Below are 15,964 nucleotides of genomic sequence, written 5' to 3' on the forward strand. Positions count from 1 at the left end.
TCAGGATATCTAAGTTTTTAAATCCTTAAAATCTACTTTTTTTCCTAACCCAGTCGACCCCCATGGATCCTGGATGGGATTGTAGTGGTTTTGGAAATGAAGAACAGTTTAATCACACTCCTCTTCAGCTCCCCTCGCCATAATTGTTGTATAGCCTATTTGTGTACCGAGTTGAAAGCTGTTTGTTTCTCCATTTGAGTGTACTTACATTATCAAAGGTGGTGCCCGGACACTAATTAGAAACTACAACTCCAATGCTGCTTTACGTGTGACGTGACAGCGACATTTCCCGTAGTAACCTTGCCTGTCCGCCTGCTGGTGCGTTTGCGCCTCTTGTATTGAGAGTGAGGTGAAGAAGAGTTTACTTTCAGAGAGTTCAAGGTTTGGTTTCGGTGTTCGTGTGGAGTAAAGGGTTTTGTCGAGGCAGAAAGCCCATTTTCACGGAGCCAAGATGTTGAACATGTGGAAGGTTAGGGAGTTGGTTGACAAAGCGTAAGTATCACACAGCTGCATTACGTCTATTTCGTGTTATTTGTGCTCGTAGTTTACCTGTTTGAAAGAGACACGTACCCAAAACTTTGACGTCACGTCACTCGAACAAGTTAGCTAGCCCGTATGCTACTAGCAAGTTAGTTAGCTGACTTTGACAAATACTGTTTGTCTCAAGTATGAGTGCCTCTTCTTTGTCACCGTTGTTTTGCGAAGGCTTTTGGTTAGCGTGGGATAACGTTAGCAGTGTACTGAGGTCACTTTAGCTTGTTGTTTGTGCGGTTTGTCCGACAGTGCAAGCTAACTCACTTAGCAGACAAGCTAGCTAATTACCTAGCCTGCTGGCTAGGCAGCTAGCCGAGCCAGCTAAGCTAGTTTGACAGCTCCTGAGCTGAATAATCTGCGGGGAATGTTTATCTAATGATAAAAGCTAACCGTTATACGTTAACGCACATAATCGTACAGCCGTTTTTAGCTACGACTGTGTGGAAGTAAATACAGAACTTCATTGATTGTAGAAATGTGTTACTCCCCGGCATGATTGTTATGGCACTTGTAGCTAAGTTACACCTAGTGTTACAGTAGCCAGACTGTACATTAATTCAGTTGTTAAACTTCAAGCTAAACCACGTGTAAGAGTAAGTAAGAGTTGTCAAAGTGTCTGACGTACTGTTTCACAATACTGTCAAATATAAACACATCTGTTGGCTGCTATTTCTTTAATCAACTGCTGCAGCAACTATCAAGCCTTCAAATCTTTGTTATATCACTACACACGGTAAAACTGTGTAACAGCAAAGAACAACAACATAAACAACAGTGCTACAACAGTGCACTTATTAATCAGTGACTAGTGATCCTGTAGTGTTTTGCAACTTGTTGGTGGATGTCCAGCTGTTAGATAAAGTTCAAGGATTTTATTTTACTTCAGTTTTACACATTGGTTACTGTTTACCTTCCCACCAGGTTTGACTGGGAAGAAGAGGGAGTTTGGCAGGCAGAATGTAAAGAAAGTGACCATAAGCATGTAACATATGTACACTGCTTGTGCATGTGTCAGATGTGCGAATCTTTGCATACTTTAATGGCTGTGTAAGTCCATTACTGCATGGCCGGCAGCAGTAATGTAGTGCCTGAAATTATCTACCAGCCAGCACTCAACTTGAGCAACACCTTGGGGATAGTGTGTCTTTTGTTCTGCTTTGGACTCTGGTTTACTTTTAGCCACTAACTAAATGTGAGCATACTACTCTGTACTGTATGGTTGTGGTAGGCTATTGCTCAATTATTCCTCCCGTCAAGGCTTTCATGGCTAATTTTGCAGACCCAAACAACAGGGTGTTTTTTTTTAAGTCCACCCAAGAAGGCATTCCTGCTGAATGCACTTGTCTCCCTGGAGTGTGACCTCTTGGAACATGGATTACTTTCATGAGAGAGAGAGGGAGAGAGAGAGACAGAGAGGGGAGCAAACCAAGAGCGAGAAAGAAGAAAGGGTTTGCGTTTTTAAGATTAAAGGGATGGGAGTTTCCATGTTTCTTTTCCTCCTGGTTTCTTTGAAATCAAGGGTGATGAAAGCGCTTGTGTTTTGTGACATTCAGATATCGTCACTTTCTGTATCAACTTAAATTGTAAATGATTTACATTAAGGGTTAACTTAGTTGTGAGTCATTCACACTAACATTGTGGCATAATGCACCATTTCCTGTTGTATGATTAAGGTGAGGTTTTTGCTGAGGCAGGATATGCAAGCAAATGTTTCAAATAGGTCTTGCAACGATCGAAAGCAACATGTATTGTATGAAGAATAAGATATAGTTGGGTTAATGAGTAACAGCAAGGGAAAATTTCTGACATGCAGCACCACAGCAGCCTAACGGAAATCTGCTATAGTCTGGCACTGTGAGAGAGTATCACAACTTCCGTTTTATCTGGCCGATATCTAGGACAGGAGCCACGAACAGATAAGATGTTGCATCACTACATTATATCCTCTTGTGTTTTGAGTGTCATTCATGCAAGCATGAAACACTGTGCACTATTGGTAGCTAGAGAGACTCAGGATACTTACATTTAGGAACACAGCACACAAAATGATCAAAGAGACTAAAAACTACATGAACCCTCATCTAAAAATGATGAATACTTTATTAAACAAAGTCGTTTTTGGAACTAAAGTGTTTAATATGAAGAATATTGCCATCAGAATTCAGTTTGATAGAGGACGAGGCTTGATGTCTGTCCAGGATCTTTTACGTTAAGTTAATGTAACCCATCATCCAACTTCGAGCTGATTTTATCAGGTTCGAAAAAGCACCTGGCATGGTCATTTTCAAATAATTTTTTTGGCACAGATTACATTTTTACAAAAGAGAGTATGTTGTCAGAGTGGTAACCATACCCTGCAGCTTGCAGTAGTAGCACAGCCTTTCTCCATAACCACAGAGAGGGTGTATCTCCACCCATCAATTCAATGCTGCTTTTTCAGGCCCTGTACATTTTATTGCTGATGTGGCAGTAGCGAGGGAGGGATGACGAGGCGCAGGGTTCAAATGTTTTGCCTCACTTCGTTTTGGCCAAAGCTGTGACAGGGCTCACTTAATTATTTGGAATAAGTTGCCTGTTTTTTTAAATGTAGATTATATTTTTGTAGTTCTTAAAGAAACTTTTCATATTCACGCTAATAGACTAAAAATGAAAATGCCCCAAGGTCACTGGGCACAGAAAATGTTGTGGCTATATATGCTACACATACTCTTAGATCACGGCATTGGATGTAAACATACTGCTCCCCAAGCAGCAAGAATTTTCCAGATAAGCAGTTTGTCCAGTCATTGCTAAATATATATACACCAGATAACAGATTTATTAAATCTCTTTTCACAAATAATAGATAGTCCACTTGAGATTCAAAGTCTCTTTTACAACGGCGCCCTGTAGAGACAATAATGTACCATAAATGGTCATATATCCTTTTTCTTTCTAGAATATCCTTTGCCTTGGAAATCCTTTGTTTTTTCTTTACACCTTTTATGACATACCCCCATTGTTTGCTGGCTGTGACAATTGTAGACCCACAAACAGAAGCTTACATTTATGTAGTCTGATCTGAACAGAATAGATACAGGCCAAAGTTTGGGTTTCCGTAGTTTGTTGTATATAATCATTCTCAATGTGTTCACAGGCTGCAAAACCCACTAACCTTGTTGAACAAGCTCTCTAGTTAGTCTGCCTAATATTATTAGAGAGCCACCTTATGTATTGTCAGTTTCTTCCCATTTTAGTTCCCTTTTTCTTTTCTAGTTTCTGACAGTGTCAACAAGCAAGAGCTCATGCACAGTGAGCGGAGCCCTGTGTCACGCAGTGCCATTTGAGGTCTCACTTGTTGTGTTCATATTGAACGCAGAACTGCATTTGCTTGTTTAGTATCCTATTTTTGGTTTTGACGAGTGGTTAGATTCAGAGCACACACACACACGCACGCACACACACACGCACACACACACACGCGCGCACACACACACACATACACACACACACACAAGCACTCCCTATTGTCCCATTCTCATTCTGTTTAGCCTCTACAAGGACAAGTGGATGGGCGTGGCTGTAATAAGAGTAGTTTTCATCTATTGTTGCCTATGTTGTTAGTTGCCATTGAGGCCACATATTTTGAACTGAAATGCCAAATGCCATGTAGACATGAATAATGGAGTTATGTTGTTTTCTTATCCTCCTGTATAGAACCAACGTCGTGATGAACTACTCAGAGGTGGAGTCTAAAGTCAGAGAGGCTACCAATGATGATCCCTGGGGACCTTCAGGACAGCTGATGAGTGAAATCTCAAGGTAAGGATAATTTGTAGTGTTGTGCATTATGTCCTGCTGAAAGCAACAAGGTTATTTGTACCTAAAATCAAACCATAGACAGATGATCTTAAAGCCCTTTTCAACTGCAGGGACTTTTGCAGGGACATTTTTTAGGAAATATACCTCCATTTTGACCATAGGAACATATTTTAAGCTTTGGTTTTCGGGCCCTGCCCACAAAAGTCTCTGTTTCCAAGGTAGTAGTTTTTCTGCCAGCCAGAAACTACTGTACCACTGTTGGCAGTACTGAACACAAGCCTCACAACTGCTAAGACATACAGCACTCATTCAGACTGCTGCAATCAGTATTCAGGCAGACATAGGAATCTTAAAATGTTCTGTTGTTGTTGTTGACATTTAAACGCTATTGGCTTTTGATGCTGACTAGAGACAGTGTGAAACTAAGTGTGAGATTAAAACATAACTTTGTAATTGTGGTTACATACTTCAGCAGAAAAGGAACTAGACAAACAGACAAGATCTTTGCTGCTTTGGAAATAGTCCCGACCTTTAGGTGTTTTTCAGATTTCCTTTATACCTCAGCGCATCTCTTTCCCTTCTTTAGTTCAGACATGACAGTAAAGAACAGTAAATTACAAACAAAACAATGACTGAACCTGTTCTAAATTTACAGTGTTGTTGTCTTGTTGCATGCAAAGTGACATATGGTGATGAACGCCACTTTTAGATCTTTTATTGGTCTGATTTGCTTAATTCTTGCAGTTCTTTGGACTTAGGGGATGCACAAACACAAATATACTAAGGGCACCTGTAGCTCCTGCAATAATTCCTGAGTTTAGTTCCTGGGGCTCTTTAGTACAAAGGTTGAAACAGACTAACTGGTCCGATTTTTGGTTGCCATGCATTGGGATTTTAAACTCTTGTTGCCAAAAGGACAGTTTCTCCCTCTTTCTAATTTGTTTGTGAATGTTTCTGTAATCAGAGCCACCTTCATGTATGAGCAGTTTCCAGAGGTGATGAACATGCTGTGGACCCGCATGCTGAGGGATAACAAGAAGAACTGGCGGAGAGTCTACAAGGTCTGCCACAGTACTGTTGCAACATCATACATACATACATACATACATACATACACACACACACACACACACAGATACTTAATTATGACACAGGGCTGAACACCTAAGCACTAAATACAGTTTTGATTTGACATAAAACTTCGGACCAGACCCAACTCAAACAAACATGGCTTCAAATTGGAGCCCTTACAAAGTAAGCCATCTTTTAATTTTAATGTCAAACGTTTTGCTCATTACTTACAGACAGGAATAATATATTTAAATAATTCACATAACAAAAATATTTGGCCTTGAATGGAAACACTTAGATACCTCACATTGTTACCATGTGATTCCGTTCATGGAAGAGAAATCACAGCTTGAACAGGTCAGCTTGACTCCATCAAGATTCTGTTGATAATTTAAGTCTCAAACATTCTTTGCTCTGTTGTGTGTCTCTTTCTCAGTCCCTGTTACTGCTGGCCCATCTAATCAGGAATGGATCAGAGAGGGTTGTTACCAGTGCCAGAGAACATCTGTATGACCTCAGATCATTAGAAAGCTACCACTTTGTAGGTAAGTTGTCATTCTGGTCTTCCCTCTGTATCTATTCTGTCCTGTATACCATATTTTTCTTCACATGTCAAACGAGTAGTACCTAAGAATACTTGCTAAAGAAAAAACACTTTGCCTTTTCCATTTTGCTTTGATGCAGTGAGGCGCTCTCTACACCTTAGTATTGTAGTGTTTAGTATTTATTCACAATAGCTTCAGTGTGAGCTGTAATGAAGGGACAGAGGCCCTAAGCACTGCTTAGTCCACAAACCCTTAAACCACACACTGCTCTAAAGCTGCTTTCACTCTTCCCAACCATGTGTGTATTTCAGACGTAGCTCACAAACTAGAAAAGGTATTGCCGGTGTGTGCCTGTGTGTGTTTGTGTGTGCATGTGTGGTTTCATTACATTGTTAACAGAAGAAGTTGCTAATTCAATAATTATATTAATGTCGATGTTTCTGTGTCTCCTCACTGTCTCTAGATGAGAATGGGAAGGACCAAGGTGTGAATGTGCGTCACAAGGTGAAGGAGCTGGTAGACTTTGTCCAGGATGACGACAGGCTTAGGGAAGAAAGGAAAAAGTCCAAGAAGATGAAAGATAAATACATCGGAGTATCCTCAGACAGCATGGGATACAGGGGTTACTGTAAGTCATTGGTTGAGTTATATAAATGGACTGATAATAAACAAAAACATTTGGGCTTAATTCATGTCCTCTTTTTCTTCCTTCTATTTGCTTTTCCACCTCCTTCAATTCCTCCCCTCCAGCGGGAGACAGGTACGACTCCAGCGACAGCCGGGGAAAGTGGGACGACGACTGGGAGAGAAATAAAGGACAATTCCCCTTCAGCGAGAAACTGGGAGAGATCAGCGACAAAATCGGCAGCACCATTGACGATACTATAAACAGATTCAGGAAGAAGGACAGAGACGACTCACCAGATCGATTCAGGTTGGAGACAGCAGTTGTCGCAAATGTTAATTAAAAGGCGCAAACCATGTTCCAAATACAAAGAAATGAGAAGCCCCCAGCACCAAAAGTCAAAATAGAGATATGAATCTTGCCTTCACTCTAAATCGGTTTTCTGAAGCTGTCAAAGGCCCTTAATTCACAATGAATATATCTATAGATAAAAACAATCCCTCCTTCAGAACATGGTTTGCATCTTATTGATTTATTTATTTATTTATTTGTCTCTTGACAGATGTTAGTAGTATGTTCAAAGAAAACCTTATCTGTATCCTCACATAAGTAGTTGTCTTACCTGAGTTCTCCTGTCTCCATAGTGACAACGAAGAGGACCGGGGTCGCTCGTCTCACAATGGCCAGTCAGGGAAAGAATTCAAAGATGAAGAGGAGACTGTAACCACCAAGAGTGTACACATAGTCCAAGCAACAGAGACCACAGCAACACGGAAGAGAGGAGGGGTCCCGTCTAAGAAAGTAGACTTGGGGGCTGCAGCCAACTACACAGGAGATAGTAGCCCATCCACTACCACCAAACAGGTCGTAAGAGCATATCTAAACATATAAGATCAAACTTTATTGATAAGCGTACAGTTAGGCATGGACTGAGTCCTGATCTTACTGTAAATGCTCTTTGTTCCAGCCCCAGCCAACAGCCTCCCAGCCCAGCACCGCCCTAGCTGACCTACTAATGGTGGACACAACACCGAGCCAGCCTGCTGCCACAGGTATAATGTCACTAACTTCATGTAATACCCCGACACTTTGTGAACTGCACTTGTTGTTGCTGTTTTACAAGAAGTTGGCTGAGAAGATTTGGATCAATTTCTATGCTGAAACCACAAAAACGCAACTGATACCAGACATGTTCTGCATAGCTTAGCACCTTAGGGAAACAGCTGGTCTCTGCCCAAACTGAAAAACACGCCTTCCAATAGCCTCTAAGATATTTTATTTACATGTTGTATATTCTTAGCAAATAAGCGAGGCACCAGCAAATCAAGAATAACCTTTTTGTTCCACGTTACAACACTGTAGAAAACAGGAAAGTCCACAGTGACTGCAGGACTAGAGTCTGCAGTGAGGCTGCCCAGCTGCTGATGCTAGCTTCAGATTTTGGGGACAGCAGGGGGAGGGAATTGATGTATAGGAACTAAGTGCACCAGATGTTTTTGGAGCAGTCCCTGGTGAATGGAGAGGGCAGGAGCATTGAACAGATGTTGGTCTTCTCCACCTATCCACTGCCACCACCCCTCCCCTCCCTCCTACACGTCTGACACTGAAGGAATGCTAACTATGGTGGAATGACACCTGGAGCTCACTTGTTTAAAATTGATGTGTTTATGTCTGTTTCTTAATGCAGACCTGATGAGTGGATTTGCTGACTTTTCCTCACCTGCTGCCTCTGTCGGCCTCTCCTCTGGATCGGGTTGGTTTCAAGACTTTTGTTTTTTCTTCTTTTTGTTAGTGTGTGCATGTGTGTGCTGTGCTGTTGCAGCCATACTGCTAGAATATTCAGAGAGATGCTGGGAGGAAGCCCTGGCCATATGGAGCCTGCTACCTGCTCTGCATAACAAGAACAGACACACATCAACTCCTGTTATGGATGACAAGGAGACAGGGACAGAGGAAGAAGTTGGGTGGGGGTGGAGGGAGCTGAGAGAGATTGAGAGGAGGGATAGAGACAACAAGCAGGGCCAGTTCAATGAAAATTTAAAACGTGGCACCAGTGGTCACTGAGAATGCCCTGGATAAAGCCAGACTGGCCTCACTGAAGACTCAAGTGCTTATTCTTGATTGCTATGACAGGTTCAAATGTGCTTGAGTGACTTTTGTTTGTAGCATCCTGCAATTATTTACACAGCTCACAATACAAACATCACTGTTTGGATGGCAAATACAGACATTCACGCAACTGTCTTTTTTGCAGCAGCAGCACCTTCCTCGAGCAGCAATGGAGACTTCGGAGAGTGGAATGCCTTCCCTGGAGGTCAGATACCAGCATCCGCTCAGACCGTTGACACCAGCGGAAGTGACCTTTTTGGAGCCATGACAGGTCCTGCCGCTGCCGCTGCTCTTGCCCCTGCCCCAGTCGCAGCTTCAGGCCCAGGTCCTGCCTCAGCAGACCTGTTTGACTTGATGGGGCCAACTCAGTCCCTCACCTCCTCCCAGAGCCTTAACTTTAGCATGAGCAGCACACAGAGCATGAGCACCACAATCCTGCCCCAGTCTGTGTCACAGGTATGCATGATTGCACTCATACCCACACGCATCCTTTCTTAATAATTTATTGATATACATATCATTACAAGACTCTTGAAGGGGGCTTAAATTATACAGGTGGAGACAAAATATCCTCTGGAAAATAACGATACACTTTATGACAGAACGATGCATCTTAGTGATTTTAAAAAAAAAAAATCACAGATGTATGTGTTGGTGTATATATTTCAGACAGTATTTAAAAAATACAACATATAATTTGGATAAAAACACTTCAGGATAGAAATCTGTCTTACTTTTGATACATTTACAGTCACATATTAGTAAAAATAAAAGCAATGACTTCCAGCGTACTTAATATAGAAGTCCATGGTATAGGTTGGCAGTCTGAAAAGCATCCGAGGCACTCTCACTGTTGGTGAACATCCTTTGTTAATAAATGGATAACCAAGAGAATCGGTATAAAATGCACTGGGGACAGGTGCTTACTTTAAGAGGTCATGTGACATGAGTCACATGGCACATTAGCACCACTTGAAAGACATGACAGTGAAAATAACAGAGACAATAGCTGTGTCTCAATTCAGGGACTGCAGCCTTTGAAGCCTTAGCGGTCAACGACGGCCACATCCCTTGAAGACTGCATCAGCCAAACAGAACAGTTTCCAAAATGGGACAGTCTGCGAAGGATTTCCTAATTGCATCATCAGTCGTCGCTCTAACCTGTTGGCATTCCATAACAATTATAACAATATAATTTCAATAACATTTCATAACACCTAGCAACCAGCTGCACTTGATGAAAGAAGGAGTAAGCTAGTAAGTTATTTATCCCTAAATCATGGACCCAGAGACTGTTGTTATATTTCTTTTCTTAATTTAATACTTGAGGAGGTGATTTGATTTAATATATTTCAGGCTGATGGAGGACCATTTTCAGATAAACTTACTAAATTAAGATTGTTTAAGCTGTGTGCTTTTAGCTAATAGTAATGTTAACAACAGTTAACTGTTAGCTAGTTAACAACTGCTAATCTTCACCGGTGCGGGATGCATCATGGGATAGGGTGGGCCATCATGCATCATGGGATCAGGTGGGCCACGAAGGACTCATCTGTTGCATGCTCCAAATTCTGGAGGGTTTGATGGAGCCTTCACGCTTTTTTGACGCAATCGGTCTTCAAATGCAGCCTTCGAAGACTGCAGCCCCTAAATTGAGACACAGGTTATGTGAACATATACAGTGACTGACTGACATATATAATTAAAAAAATGAATTGCAAAAATCAAATTAAGGTCACAATGACAATGAAAGTGAAACACAGTGATAATGAATTAAGAGCTAATATATACTTTACCATGTATTGGATTTTTTTGTCAGATTGTCCTTTAATTTTATTTAGATTTTTTTTTCTTTCATTTCATGTGTGACTTTGTTACAGTATATGTTAGCTCTTATTTCATTTATGCTCTTTCAGTTTGTGATTCAGCTTCTTTTTCTGCTATCATATACTGTATGTCAGTCAGTCAGTCACGGTGTATGTTTACATTTTTTCTGTGTATCTTCACCGTCATGTCTTTCAAGGTTTTTTCTGCAAGTGGGCACTACTAACATGCCATATGACTCATGTCACCTCTTGATGAGCTTTCTCTTGATGATTTGTACTTAGAAATCAGAGTGTCTCAGCTGCTTTTCAGACTGCCAACCCACACCATGGACCTTTACATTAAGTAAGCTTAATTAAGTAAGCTTGACAGTCATTCTTAAAAAAAAAAATCTCATTTGTCTACTTGCCCTATCCTTGAAGAGCATCTGATTTATTTATTTTTTTACAGTCACCAACACCTAGATTCTTGACCATCTTGACCCAGTGCAGCACTCCCTATTTTCTGTCCAGCCAAATATCAGTATTGGCCCAAGAAAATTACTCTGGTTCTAGATACAAATTGTACTGTCATCAATTTAGAATATTGTTTAAGCCAATGTTGGGTGCCACTTTTACATTAAAATTGATGTTTATAATCTTCTCACCCCAGGCTTGTTAATTTGGCCTTGGCCATTGAATGTGAATGCTATGAGTAATATACTGGCATATACAAGTAAAGACAAAAACCCTTAAACCATTTTATGCCTATGCGTAGGCTGCAAATATATTGGCAAACATTGAGAGTAATTTAATACTTAGAGTAGCGTTCCAGTCCAGAATTTAAAAGACTTGACACGTTTACTCCTGCTTTGTGCTGCTTGTGGACCACATGAGTCAGTATGCCTGTGTGATAAAGACGTACCTCGTGTGATTGAAAGATGGAAGACAGGCATGATGGTGGAGGGTTAACATGCAGCCTCACCAGATGCTCATCTCCCCCAGAGACCGCCCACTAACGACCCACTCCTCCTGTTACTGACACACAGAATGAGAAGAATCAGTTTTGAGTTACAAAAACATTAAAAACCCAACAAGAGCCTGTGGATGTCTACTGTATTTCCATGTTAAAAGGTTGTTGACCTAAAAAAAACTCATTCTTTGTTGCACTGGGAAGACGCCCACCACTCCCTTTTACTCTAGTTTCTTTAGATGGTAGGTTTTAATGAGCTCAGAAAGAGACAGTAGCAGATTTCTCTGACAGTATCGAGGTTAAGTGGGGGTTTAAGGCCTTGAATCAGAGAAAGAACTGTATCTTTTTATCATGTATTTCAGTATTGGAGCTGTTAGGTATCTCATCACTGCATATTTCCGTGATTTTTAGCATGGCTCATCTCCTTCTCTAAAATTGTATCTGTGCTTGTCTTTGTCTTTGCCAGCCGCTCCCGAACATGGGGGGTCCTCTACAACCGCAGTCTGTGCAGCCCCTCCAGCCTGTGCAGCAGGGAGTGGCCTCTCAGGGTGCCGGAGCCAAAGCAGCCCTCCCCTCCACTTGGTCTGACCCCTCAGTTAACATCAGCCTGGACTTCCTGGGCCCAGGCATGCAGCCACCCAAGCAAAGCCAGCCCACCCTCAATACCCTCCAACACGGTGAGAGTAATGGTAGCTCTCCGTCTCTCACTGTAGCTCTCCGTCAAAGCACCCCATCAATCAAAAATGATTTAAAATTTGGCACGTTTATTTATTTCATTTGTTCTGTCATTTCCAGGCAACCCGGCACCTGCCAACATGCTCTCCCAGGGATTTTCCGGTATGAGCCTTGGACCTACAACGGTCAGACCGCCTGCAAATCCTATGATGCACCCTGGTGCTGGCATGGGAATGGGAATGGGCATGGGAATGGGGATGGCCCCCAACCCGGGCATGATGGGCATGGGCATGAACATGGGGATGCCGCAGCCAGGTATGACCATGGGGATGCCCAGTGCTATGGGAATGGGAATGGCAATGAACCCTTCAATGGTCGCACAGCCCAAACTCGACGCATTTGCTGACTTCGGCAACTTTGGAAAGTGATAGAGCGGGAGAGCAAAGATCATCTGGTGGAGTGGTGTTGGTCTCTATCTCTCTCTATCTCTCCGTCCATTGGTGAAGGATTGTTACGAGCTGCAAACAAAGAGTACTTGAATAATGTCAACTATCACAATACCAACACCCTGCAATCTCATCTTCTTCTTTTTTTTTTTTTTTTTATAAAAGAAATGCCGTGTACTGATATGGATCTAAATGAATGTTTGTGTTGTTTGAACCAATGGTCTGTCTGGTCTTGGGTGACGGTCCGACACACACTGATGTCAGTGTGCCCTGTTGGTTTCATGTGACTCAGTGAGAAGAAGGAAGAGTGTGCCACCAAGAGAATGTCAGAGGGGATGTGCTTTTTATAACCTCAATCAAGTGAAATCACCAGAATAGCAAAAAAATAAATAAATTAGTAGCTTTTTTTTTTTTTGGTGGAGATTATTTTGCTGAATAAGTTTGAATAACATGATCAGCCATTTTAACTTTCTAATGTACATTTAAGAATGTTGTTACCTCTTTTTTTGTCATTGCTCTTCCTTTGACCTGTAAATAGAAATCTGGAGCCCTTTACAAATAAGTTATGAAGTTCCTATATGAGAGGCAGTGACAGTGTGTATCATACAGACCAAATCTGATATGAATCAAGACCCACAACAACAAAGCACATTGACACCTTCTATTTATACATAAGTGTCCACACACTCCAGATGTGACCTGTCAGTGCTATAGTTAAAGTAATGAACGAGTGTTTGGAGTGAAGGCTGTTAATTAATTTGAGGGGTTTCTTCCCTCAACAGACCATCATTTGTGGCCTTTCTTATTGCTATATATATAAATATATCTATATATTTTACTTATGAAGAATATTATAATCAGTTTGCATCCAAATGAGATAATCAGTAGGTAGAAAAAGCCTCGCACAAGGGTCGTGGGTTCTTTATTACAGCAGAGTGCCTGAAAGACGTTTGCCTTTTCTCTTCAGTTAACCTCTTTGAAGGAACCGATGTGACTGTGCAGTGTTGGACAGCTACCAAAACGGAGCTTCTCTACCAGGTACAAACATCTTGTGTTTGTACTAATGCCTCAAGCCAAGCGTACTGTCTGTGATATCAGATGCAATCGTTAAAAATCACTTCACTTCTGTGTTGTTTGTCCCACGCACACTTTTATGGTTCCGCTCTATTCAGGTCAGCGATAACTTCAGGGCTCAGAAAAACACACAGGATGAAAACATACTGAGCTCAACTTTAACTCAACACCTTCAAGTGTTGATCCAGACTGTTATTGCATCATGCATCCATCTGTTATGTGTTAAATATCCAGCAGTGCATTTCAGTAAATGCTGCCCTCACACCTTCCATCTTTTTTTTTGTTTTTGCACATTAAAAACAGCAACTTTGAAAAATAGTGTTTCTGTCATAGCCGTCATCAGTGGAAGTATGTTTTGCAACTTATCAGGAATATTGTAAGAGGAAGCACTTTTACCAGTTGGGATGCAGTTTATACACACCCAGTACTTTATGGTGGTTGGATGAAGACGTGTTGTAATGAACAATTCCATTCAGCTGTACGCCCGCTAACTGATCGGTTAGATGTACAAAACATTGCTCTTCTGTGGTTCAAGTGCCTGCCCGTGGTTGCCTCCTGACCCTTGTAATGAGCGATAAATAAATCTTGGCTGCCTGGCATTTTTGTCATGTCAACAATTAAATAAATAATTCACTGACCAGAGGAGAAGGCAGTGGATGCTGCAGCCCCCCCGAGAGGATTGAAGTTGTGCTTTCCTGCTCTCCCAAGGGCTCAAGAGGCGGAGCACACTAACACATAGTAGCCTTGTGTCGGAGTCTGAAGCATTAAAATGACCAAAATCTGTTTGCTGTTTTTTTTTTTCTTTTTTCTTTTTTTCTAAAATATATCAGTAGAGGTTGTTTTTTTCATTTTGTTTTCTACTTCAGATTGTTTTGATCTTCTCTAAAAAATGGGATTGTTACTGAAACACTAGCATATGCAAATGTACAAAAAAAAAGGAAATCCTTTGAGAAAATTAAATTTTGCATTATTCCCATTTTGATTTGATTTACACATCGATTCTTTATCTACAACATTAAACAGTTGATTGAAATTTGTTAATGGTGTGTGTTATTTGGTGCGCTGTGTCATTAGCCTCATTCAAAAGAGCTTCAAGCAGCAAAAGTGGAGCCACCGCGCTCGACTTTGAAATTGCATTTAGCTAATGCGAGTTTGTTAACTTCATCGTTTGGGGTAATAAAGAGAGGTCTTTGATAAACACGCATATTGACAATTTATTAATAAGGCAGGGAGTCAGGAGAATAAATGGAGGGAAACTAACAATACAGCCAATAAATGAGTATGATGGATACCAAATCCATAAGTTGCAAGCATCTAATATATATCACAGTGCATGTTAGGGCGGCAGCTAACAATTACTTTCTTTGTAGATTAATCTGTAAATTGTTTTCTTGTTGAGTTGTTCAGTCTATAAAATGTCAGAAAATGGTCAATCAGTGTTTCTAAAAAGCCCAGGATGATGTCCACAAACCAAAGATTTTCAGTTTACTGTTACAGGGGAGCAAGAAACCAGGAACATTTAAGAGGCTGGAATCAGAATGTTTTGACTTTTTTTTCTTTAAAAAAAATTACTTGCCAAATAATAGTTGACAACTAATCAATCATTGGTTGCAGCTCTATGGCATGTTGACATACAGGAGCAGAAACTAGATCACATGGGCAGCAGATGTAACAGCAAACAAGTAAACTGCTATAAAACACTGCTGGAATATGGCAATATCTGACACTTCCTGTGACAGGTGCAGCAGTGAACGCAACAGATGCTTTGAAATGTCAACCCTTCATTGCTTTAAGCTTTTGTGTGGTAACAGTTGAATTCTGGGTGATAACACAAAGAACTGTTGATACTTTTTGCCCTTTAATATCCATTTCACTAATGAAATTTACAGTTTGCCCTAATGAGATGGATGGCCTGATTACTGTGGTATAATACACTCAAGAGAAAGATTGTGTAGTCTAATTGTGGCCCGCCTCTTTACCACCAGTGCTGCCTGCGCCCTTCTCATACTGTATCAGGGTTTGTTGGAACACACTGGTGTGACAAACACAACGAAAACACAGCTCGCATTAAACAATTGACCCCATTTTCACTCTCTGGAGAGGAAGACTGTTAAATGGGCTACACTAATAATATATATGAAAAGTAACAGTATACAGATGAACAACAGCTCACCTACCGCTGGAATTTGTCCTATTTATGGCATAAAATATATAGAAAGGAGGTCAATTAATGTGTGTAGTTAAAAAAGAAAAGAGTAAAATACGACGCTCAGACCCAGAAACGTTAGAGCAACATACAATCACTCTGT

General features: G+C 41.0%; 1 protein-coding gene across 2 annotated transcripts; it reads left to right on the top strand.

The window, feature by feature from the left end:
• The first annotated feature begins 315 nt into the window (after positions 1–315).
• clint1a (clathrin interactor 1a) lies at positions 316–14,696 on the top strand. 2 transcript variants are annotated; one of them, XM_033633495.2, is made up of 12 exons: positions 316–492; positions 4,231–4,335; positions 5,300–5,396; positions 5,843–5,951; positions 6,415–6,579; positions 6,702–6,885; positions 7,221–7,440; positions 7,544–7,628; positions 8,264–8,329; positions 8,834–9,141; positions 11,927–12,137; positions 12,256–14,696. In XM_033633495.2, the coding sequence occupies exons 1-12, from the start codon at positions 452–454 to the stop codon at positions 12,561–12,563; spliced, it is 1,899 nt and encodes a 632-aa protein (XP_033489386.1). In that variant the 5' UTR covers positions 316–451; the 3' UTR covers positions 12,564–14,696. The 2 variants fall into 2 exon arrangements, with proteins under 2 accessions (XP_033489386.1, XP_033489384.1); XM_033633493.2 differs by having other exon boundaries at positions 317–492; positions 8,831–9,141.
• Positions 14,697–15,964: the final 1,268 nt, after the last annotated feature.

This window comes from Epinephelus lanceolatus, chromosome 7 (genome assembly GCF_041903045.1).
Source record: "Epinephelus lanceolatus isolate andai-2023 chromosome 7, ASM4190304v1, whole genome shotgun sequence".
Taxonomy (NCBI): domain Eukaryota; kingdom Metazoa; phylum Chordata; class Actinopteri; order Perciformes; family Serranidae; genus Epinephelus; species Epinephelus lanceolatus.